The following is a 9,947-nucleotide window of genomic DNA, read 5'->3' as shown; positions in this document are numbered from 1 at the left end:
TCCCTGAAGAGGCTGCTGCCCACACATTCATTTGGTTTCGACTTAAATGTCACCTCTTACCCAGAGGTAGCTCGTAACCAACCGAGCCACACCATTCCCCACACCAGCCACATCCTTCAGGTATCTAACGTTGGCTTTCAACCAGAGGTGGTATTGTAATTGTCACAACTCGTGGGGCCCAGCTGTCTCCTCCAGTGCGTAGAGGACAGAGATGCTGCTAAATATCCTACAATGCACAGGACGGCCTCCACAATGAAGGGTTATCTGGCCCCGAATGTCACAACTGAGGAGCCTAGCTACCATTATGCTCTTTTTCCTCCGCATTAGAATTCGATGGTTTGGGGCGTTCTTCCCTACTAAATTGGAGCTTCTCAGGAACTGGATTTCAGGGTTGTTCTCTGCTCTACCCCCAGTATTTAAAGGAGCACTGGGCACACTTGACTCTCAAACCTTGCCCTACTTTCCCTTATCCTGGGAGCCCACAGCAAGTTGAACATGCCTGGCTCATGTTCAACAGATGAGCTTGAGAAAGCAACAAGTCATTTTCAAAATGAAAACAAAAATCTGTTTTATTAATGAGTGTACATACAAATTAAACTAGTCCCAAAGAGTCCCTCATACTTTCATGTACTCTCAGAATTATCTTCACAGCCATTAGTGAAAAATTGGTTCTGCTACTTCTTAAAGATGTGCAAAATTTCCCAAGTTTAAATACCTTACTTACACCAGTGTCCTAACATCACAAGACAGTTTGTAGAAAATGGAACCTCAATCATCTCAAAGGATTGAAAACAAATCAATACATTCTATAAGATGGATATATTCACAAAAAAGAGTTTAATATTAACTGAACGCCTCCCTTTCCTCCCCACTCACCTGTTTGTCCTTTCAGTTATTGACAGTTTTTACTCCAGTATAAAATTAGCCCAATTACCCTATATCAGCTTTCCAAAAAGTAAATTATTCCCTCCAATAAAGTACCATATAGCAAAATACATATGAATGCAACACCATTGAAATTATTTACTGAGCACTAAATCTACATCTGCTATTACTATAAAATCAACCAAAAAATAAAAACAAATTAAAAAAAAAACACTTTTTGCATTTCTGTAGTGTTTTCCGCTTTTCAAAGACCTGTCACAAGTAACATAGCATTGGAATTACCACTATACACTGACATAATTATAGGAATAATTATGCCTGATAGATTAAAAAATGTAGGCATCAAGAAAGATTAGCCCTAATGGCATCCAGTGTTTCTGTTAAGAGTTAAGAGTAGAACTCAGGTCCTAGTCCTGATTCTGTGTACCACCTTCTTTCCCACACATCCTCACATTCTGTTTCACAGAATGCGACTGGATATGGCAGTAGTCCTTGTGTTCAAGCAAGTTTTGGAAGTGCTGGATTAACAAAATTAACCAAATTCCCAGAACTTTGAATGTGCCATCATAAATCTGCAGGAAGGGTAGAGAGAGCAGAGCTGTTATAAATTCAAATTCCCAGTCACAAAGCAGGTGACAAATGTGTGTCTGTGCAGGAAAGTTGGGCACTAGGGGCTGAGAGGATGTAGCACCATTTAATGGGGCCCTGACTACCTAGGAATGCAGTCCAATGTTGCAAGGTCTTTCCAGAAAAGCTACAAATTCAGGCTTTCATCTGAATTCACCATGTTTATGCATGTTGTCTTGAATTTGAAAGAAAAACACTGTAGTTTAAAAACAAAAACAAAAAAATTTCTTAGGCCAGATCAGATCTTGGCCACACTTGGAAAACCCAAGATAGCATGTTTAACAATATTATTTGCCCATATAACTTTTATTCAGAGGTCCTGTTAACTTCCTAGAACCCTGCAGAAGAATGTCAAGCATGTTGCCCTCAGAAATGAACATCCTGCCTTCCTCAACTGCTATAGTGTATCTCTGAACCCCAAGCAGGAGTTGTTTCAGGGTTTACTCAGATTGAAATTAATACCCAACCTTGTTAACTGTTCATGTAGAAATGCCTGTGTTGACTAAAAAATCCTTACTTTTAGCCTTTGTTTAACTCTCTTGGAAAAGCCAAAAATTTCACTGAATTGTGAGAAAAAAAAAAAGAATAGCATTGGAATTGCTTTGATATTAAAAAAAAAAACAAACCTTCATCCTTCCAAAACAATTTTAAAAATTGCAGTGGTTTAGTGACAATTTTGACTGAAACTTAGTAACACTCTCAAACAACATTATTATATTTGCAAAGTAACTTTTCTAAAGCAGAAAGCCTTTTAGCCTTCTCCCCTTTTTTTTCCTTCTATTTATTTATGCCCTGCCTCATTCTAAAAATTAGTTCAGAGAGCATGACAATTATCTACACAAATGCTTGGGACTATGGAACAGATGTAGCAGAAATAGCATGTAATAAATCAACTGATTTTCTTTCCTGGAGAATCTTCTTGGTTCACTCATTACCCTAGTTTCTTCTAACTGCTAAAATACCCACCCTGGTTCTAAGAAAAGGCTTAATACCATGTGTTTCCAGAGCCATGAGAAATTGGATTTACCCACAATGGCAATATCACATTCACTTCTATTTCCCTATGGGGGAAATAAAAGCCTGTGTACCCCTGTGATTTGAAAGCCTTGGGGAACCTAAGAAAAGTAACATTTGGAGTTATTACAAGGTAAAACACAAGAGATAATTGTGAAATGATTCCAAGTGAAGACTTTAAGTCCCAAATTGGATTTGCTGACTTTAACTCCTACTCCACTCTTGACAGCTTTGGTGACCAAGGTAGTAGTTCCTCTCCTGTCTCACCAGCGAGAATTCTTGACGGATATAGGGTTCATAGGGTCCAAAGAGAATACACAATTCTAAAGTGTTCACTTCGTGTTTGAGAGAAATCTCTGCAATGACCAGAAATACTGAACCAGTTGTAGTATAAAAAATTAGGACTACATGACCAATGAGGTTGACTGTACACAGATGAACCAAAGTCAGCCTACCCATCATAACTGACATATTGGAATATCATTTGAAATTGACAGAAAAATCATTCTAGAGCTTAAAAGAACTCTGACATGGTGATATCTTGTCACTGTCTTCTGCAGTCAAGGGTATAAATCCTTAGAGTGCCGCTGGGTCTTAATCCATGACGTAAAGATTGTCCTCGATAATGTAGATATTGTCTTCCGCTCGCACACCCACTTCAGATGCACTTTGCAAAGCTCCAGTCTGGGGGTCACTCAACGAAACCAAGCTACAGAAAGAATAACACGAGTAAAGGAAAAGCAGACCACTTCTAAAGTATGGTGAGCACATTTGTTTACACGCAGGCAAGACTGGGTATTTGCCAGTCCCAGAGCCCCATTCACAGTCTATGAAATGAAAAGGAGATCCAAGGTTGTGAATATTAAGTTGAAGGAGAGTCTGTTTAAGAAGTATGTAGAAAACCTAAGTATTCTCCTTCAGGAGACTCATGTAATAGAATGCAAAAATTGAAAATCTAAGACTGGTATCGCACATCAAATTGAAGTCCTAAATCAAGCATATTCTCAAGGGTAGTAGCTAAGAAATGGTTTGGCTGCTGTTTTTCTGACTGTGGGTTGTACTTTTCCAGAGAGCACTATTAAATCTATTTAGTGGTCTAAATCCTGCATTTAGGATAAACACAGAATACAAAATATATCAGAATATATTGGACATAGTAAAAGAGTATTGCTTCATATAAACATGTGCTAGATCATGGTGCAGAAATCTTACTGTGTTTTAATGATCCGAATTTGAAAGCCATGGGTTAGACAACTTTCATAACACATACACTCCTACAGTAAGTGTACAGAAAGTTCATGTTTGCAGTTTTGATACAGCTGCTGTTTCATAATTTGTAGAGAGTGCCTATTTTTATTACCTAAGCCTGCTGAGAAATGATAGGGAACATACTGAGGATTCATTCAGCTCTGATCTTTAAGTGACCACCCATACATTGTGAGAACAAGTGTCAATGACTTAAAATGAGTCAGTGTGATGAGAACTGTGAAAACCAAGAAAAAGAAAAAGAAGAAGAAAAGAAAAGAAAAAAAGTCATGAAGAAATGCTTGGGGTTTTGTTGTTTTAATTTTCTTATATTTTATAAGATTTTCTACAACAAATATTTTCTATTATGATTAGGTGATAAAAAGTCAGCCCTTAGAAAAAGTTAATAGTGAAAGAACAAAGATCAACTAATAGGATGTTGTGTTCCATGCTTTTCTGCCTATTAGGAGTAATTTCCTCTTCCATTCTTAGAAGCACACAGTCAAAAACTTCTATAAGTATGGGTTTGGGACTCTAAAAGACCTAAGATTGAGCCTTTTACCTGCTGTGTGGTGTGACTTTGGATGTCACTTCACACTTCTAAACCTGTATTCTAGTTTGTAAGCTGAGAATAATAGTGCCTATCTCATGGGTAGATTTACCATGACAGGCATAACAGCAATTACAAAAGCCAATGTTTATGGAGCACTTACAATGTGTTGGGCATTGTTCAAGGTGCATTCGTTGGATTAGCTCATGCAATTAACTCAGACCTAAGAAAGGCTGTGTGCAAACATCCAGTGAAGGAGAACTAGGAATAATGTATGGCGATCTAAGAGAAATGGATTTTAAATAAACACCTTGCTTAATGAAGCTCAAGCTCTATCAAACGAAGCAAGCTACTTGGATTTGGCTTCCTACTATTACAGCTATTCCAGTAGATGACCCCAAGTTTTGGATGCAGGTAAAGGGGATTTAAGTTTTAATTGGGCAGTAGGATAGATTTTCAAAAACTGTAAATGCCAATGTTTATGAGGCCAGATAACCCATGTAAATGAGCACACCTGGCTGGGAATGGAACAGCAGGAGAAGGCAGGACCTGTGTAGAGCTGGAGGTACCTGCCTCACCACAGTGCCTTTGCACTTCTTCAGCCTGGAGCTGTCTTTTTCCACATCGCTGCAGAGCTGTCATCTGTTCCTTCAGGGCTCACTCAACCCATTACCTTTTTCCGTATCCCCAATGATATTTGTCTAGAAGCACTGCAAGGTCCCTGTTTATTTGCTGATGTGTTTCTGTCCGCTTTGTTCATCTCTTTGAAATATAGTAGACATTCAATAAATATCCAATAAACAAAGCACTGAATGAAATCAAAGAACAAATCAAATAACTTACTCAAACATTCTATCAAACATTTGTGATTTAGTTCTCTTTCTCTAAGAGGTAAGATTGGGGTGCTCCTTCTGTAGCAGTTCTGGCACAATTCCAGAGAAATGTAGAAAGTGGAAAATATCACTAGAAGTTGTGGATAACAACAGTGGTATTCATTAAACTAGATTTTTCAGGATGTAGGGTATAAAATGAAGAGTTTAGGGGAAAAAGAGGAGAAGGACAGAGACAAATTTTTCTTTACTTTTAGCAGAGTAGAAACACCAAAAGGTATTGACACACTTTCAAACTTACTTTAGTTGTTCCAGCTTGTTTCTTACGCATAAATATTCTAAATTGGGGAAGAGCCAAAGAGAAAATTACACACATTGGTCAAATAGTTTACAAGATCTTTTTTTCAAACAAGTATATTATTTCTGTTATTGCTTTACTATAAACAAAACCTGGACAGAGCTAGAGCCTGAAAAAATAAATTTAGAAGAAAGAATGTTTAAAAAAAAGAAAAAAAAAACAGACTTGGTGCTTTCCTAGATACTCAAGTAACTCCTTTTGAATCGATAAGACCCAAACAAACTTCTCATAAAAGTATTTCATTTTCATAATGGCTTAGTGTATTCACCCACATGCCCTGGCTTACTTTAATGCAATTATTAATAAATAAATTTCATTAAAAATAAATGACTGTGGCTCTTTCATAGAAGGAAGGCTACACACACACACACACACACACACCCTGTACACAACAGCTGGATGACTGCCTTTTGAAATTCTTTCTTCTAACCCTGAAATCAGTTTCCCTCCCAATGTTTCATTTGCCTTTCCTGTTAAATGGGTGTTGTAAAATTCAACAATATCATCACTCATGAGGACAAAAACTGATTCCTGGGGGGAATGGAAAAGGAGTGAACAAGTTGTATATATTGCAATGGTTTGTTGCTTTCCAAACTCCAAGCCTGCCCCCAAAATTCTCATTTCTTAAGATTTAACTTCAACTTTGGAGAATTTAATTTGCATCTTTATAGGCCAATATTATTTTTTAAAGAACAGTTAAGAAAACAGACATTTAGGGGCATCTGGGTGGCTCAGTGGGTTGAGTGTCTGACTCTTGATTTCAGCTCAGGTCATGATCCCAAGCTCATGGGATTGAGCCCTGTGAAGCCTGCACATGGGGCTCCGCACTGAGCATTGAGCCTGTTTAAGATTCTCTCTGTCTCCCTCTGTCCCTCTTCCCCCACTCACATCCTCTCTCTCTCTCTCCCTCTCTAAGAAAGAAAGAAAGAAGAAAGAAAGAAAGAAAGAAGAAAGAAAGAAAGAAAGAAAGAAAGAAAGAAAGAAAGAAAGAAAAGAAAGGAAAAAAGAAAAGAGAAGAAAAGAAGAGAAACGAAACGAAACAGAAATTTATGTCAAAATGTGAAATCACAATCACGTAGTGTGTGGAGCTACTCGAACTCAGGCAGTTTGGCTCTAGAACCCTTGCACTACGTTCCCTTAGGCATAATTCTGAAATGACTTACTTTTGGTAATCACGACAACCAACACCGTGAGCAATACCACAGTAGTAATGCAGATTCCAATGTAGAGTCCCTTACTGGTGGTCATCCATGAATTTTGTGCCAGCGACACATGCTAAGGAGACATCAGTGGATCAGAAAAGCATCTTGTTAGAGTTACGAGTAGAAGACATTCCCTAAAATAATGTACTTGGACCCATTTTTCTTTTTCTTTTTCTTTTTTTTTCTTTTTTTAATATGAAATTTATTGTCAAATCGGTTTCCATACAACACCCAGTGCTCATCCCAACAGATGCCCTCCTCAATGCCCACCACCCACTTTCCCCTCCCTCCCACCCCCCATCAACCTTCAGTTTATTCTCAGTTTTTAAGAGTCTCTTATGCTTTGGCTCTCTCCCACTCTAATCTCTCTTTTTTTTTTTTTCCTTCCCCTCCTCCATGGGTTTCTGTTAAGTTTCTCAGGATCCACATAAGAGTGAAACCATATGGTATCTGTCTTTCTCTGTATGGCTTATTTCACTTAGCATCACACTCTCCAGTTCCATCCACGTTGCTACAAAGGGCCATATTTCATTCTTTCTCATTGCCATGTAGTACTCCATTGTGTATATAAACCACAATTTCTTTATCCATCCATCAGTTGATGGACATTTAGGCTTTTTCCATAATTTGGCTATTGTTGAGAGTGCTGCTATAAACATTGGGGTACAAGTGCCCCTATGCATCAGTACTCCTGTATCCCTTGGGTAAATTCCTAGCAGTGCTATTGCTGGGTCATAGGCTAGATCTACTTTTAATTTTTTTTGACCCATTTTCTTTATTGGCCCTTGGCTATTTCTGGCTCATGAGGGATAAGACCAAGTGATCTGAGGTTGTAACCATATGGTGAAATTCAAAGACCATTTAAAATTCAAAATGTATTTAGGGATGGCAGAAATGTTTTATACCTTGCATGGGATGGCATTTACATAGGGGTATGCATTTGTCAAAACTCAAACTGTATGTTTCAAAGGGGTGTACTTTATTATATGTACATTATGCATATTTTTAAAAACCAATAAACTATTTCCATAAATATATCCTCCATGATATTAAAAAAGAAAAAGCAATTTTTGTTCGTGTATAAGTTGGCTTGGTGATGTTATCTGCATATGCTCGGTGACTGAATTTGGCCCTTGATTACAGTCTTTATTTTTATTTTTTTAGCTATAACTCAAGAGTCTGTGAAAGTCTACATAAATGGACTTGAAAGTAGGTGCTCACAGACATGGCCCTCATTAACAACCAACATGAAGTGCTGTGCAATTGGGTAGAGAAGCAGAAATTTGTTTAAACACCCTAGTGCGTGTTTGTAAAGGATCACCACCTCCTGGAATAAGCCCGAAATATGCCAGGCATTGTGCTCAGCAACTTTTTATAGCTTAGCTCAAATCCTAAAGAGATCCCAGAGGGTAAGTATTTTAACAGAAAAGAAGATAAGAGAGAAGGATCAAGTGTCTTCTTGTGTAAAAGTTTAATGTCTGGAGTCAGGATCCCAGCTCTTCGACTTCATTGCTGTGTGGCCCTGGATAAGTTATTTAGCCTCTCTGAGCCTCTGTGTCTGTGTCTGTCAACTACAGATTAAGTAGGGTTCTTGGGAAAGGTACTTTTAGGTACTTTCTGATAAATACTGTGAGGGAGATAGGAAAAGATACTTAGTGTTTGAGCCATACTTACTTAAAGGCGAAATGGCCAGTGTCTGGGAGGGAAGAGCTGTGTTATTAGCTTTCCAACGGGGAGTAAAGTAGTTAGATGTAACATGGGGCTGCAGAAGACAGGCTTTGCTTTCATTTTCAAAAATATTACATAAAAACTGCATGTTCATTTTAGAATGTGTGGCGAAGCATGAAAAAAGAAAACTGAAACCAACCATAATCCTAACATCCAAGAACAACCACTATTACCATTTTTCATTATCTGCTCTTCTAGAATTTTATCCTCCTAGTGTTTTTCTTGACAGAAACAATTACTATATTCAATATATGCTACTACATTTCCACATGTGTGCATGCTGTTTTAACAGTTGTTTTTTTCACTGAACAATAAACAGTCACTGTCTTCCCATGTCAGCAAATGCACTGCAGTGACTACATTCTTAATGGCAATATGTGGTCATGCTTAACTGACTAAGTAATTAATCCCTTACTACTGAACATTTAAGTTGTTTATATTATTTTCATGACTATAAATAGCAGCAATGAACATCTTTTCTCATACATCTTCATGTATTTGTTCAATTTCTCCTACAATAGAGTCCAGGAAGCTGACCCACTGGGTCAAAATACATGCTGCATGTTTTCAAGATACCTGAGATACCTCTTAACATCCTCAGAGTCAAGACACAAAAAGCCCATGGTTTCACTACTGCCTGTTGTGACTTGCTTCTAAATCGCTTCCATTTGCTGCTAAACATACCTGTCCTACAGATAACTGAGGTCAAGAACAATATCACCATTCAGAATGTTTTATTTACTTTTTTTTCTAATCCAGCATAGGCCTGGCTATATACCAATAGAAGAATCATTCACATAGTTGCAGTTCTGACATTTAGCAGGTATATACAAATTCAACCCACATCCATCAGGTCAATCAGTGCCCATGCTACATAAGTGGTTAAAAATGTTAATATCACTCCTATGTAATGGTCTCATTGTCACTGACGTATACAACATAAAGCCATTTGACCCCACACTAAATAATCCCATCGTGCCTGAGCCTGAGTTTTTCTTACCATGGCCTGTGTTGTCATTTCTCAGTACTTGGGACCAGAAGGACTATTCTCATACCTCAAACTCTTTTTGTTTGCTGTTTCTGAGAGTTATTTGCACATACTAAAAGAAAACTTATTTCTCTCAGAGGAACCAAAAGAAAAGGTCCTATTGATAAATTTGTCTAACTTGTTTACAAAGATGAGACTTTGACAAGCATCAGGAGTATTTAGGGCCCCTTAGAGTTTTCCCAAGCTCATTGTGGAAAAGTGTAAGAAAATCACAAATGTGTGTAAGATGTTAATACCTTAAAAAGTCATCATATGGGGAGGTTTATATATGGAAAAACTCAATAGTGGCCTCAATATTTCTATAAAGAATGGCAATTGGGTTTGAAAAGAATACGAAGGAGGATACGCTTAAGCAAGCACACTTTCACAGATATATTTTTGTCTGGGGTGGCCTCCACTCCATTGATTCAAAGCATGTTATTTCCCTAATGATAATTAAAGTCTTCCTTGGTCTATTATG

General features: G+C 37.8%; 1 protein-coding gene across 8 annotated transcripts in view; it reads right to left on the bottom strand.

Moving 5' to 3' along the window:
* Nucleotides 1-542: 542 nt before the first annotated feature.
* Nucleotides 543-9,947, bottom strand: part of HAVCR1 (hepatitis A virus cellular receptor 1) — a 35,064-nt gene continuing 25,659 nt past the window's right edge. For all 8 annotated transcript variants that reach the window (XM_053199703.1, XM_053199711.1, XM_053199725.1 and 5 more), the window contains 3 exons: nt 6,673-6,784; nt 5,453-5,489; nt 543-3,235 (listed from right to left, as the gene is read on the bottom strand). In XM_053199703.1, coding sequence (XP_053055678.1) covers nt 3,121-3,235; nt 5,453-5,489; nt 6,673-6,784 — 264 coding nt within the window. In that variant the 3' untranslated portion in view covers nt 543-3,120. The remainder of the gene's footprint in view (nt 3,236-5,452; nt 5,490-6,672; nt 6,785-9,947) is intronic.

The sequence above is a fragment of the Acinonyx jubatus genome, chromosome A1, assembly GCF_027475565.1.
Source record: "Acinonyx jubatus isolate Ajub_Pintada_27869175 chromosome A1, VMU_Ajub_asm_v1.0, whole genome shotgun sequence".
Lineage (NCBI taxonomy): Eukaryota > Metazoa > Chordata > Mammalia > Carnivora > Felidae > Acinonyx > Acinonyx jubatus.
The sequence above is the reverse complement of the archived record's forward strand: the minus strand, read 5'-3'. Positions and strand labels throughout refer to the sequence as shown.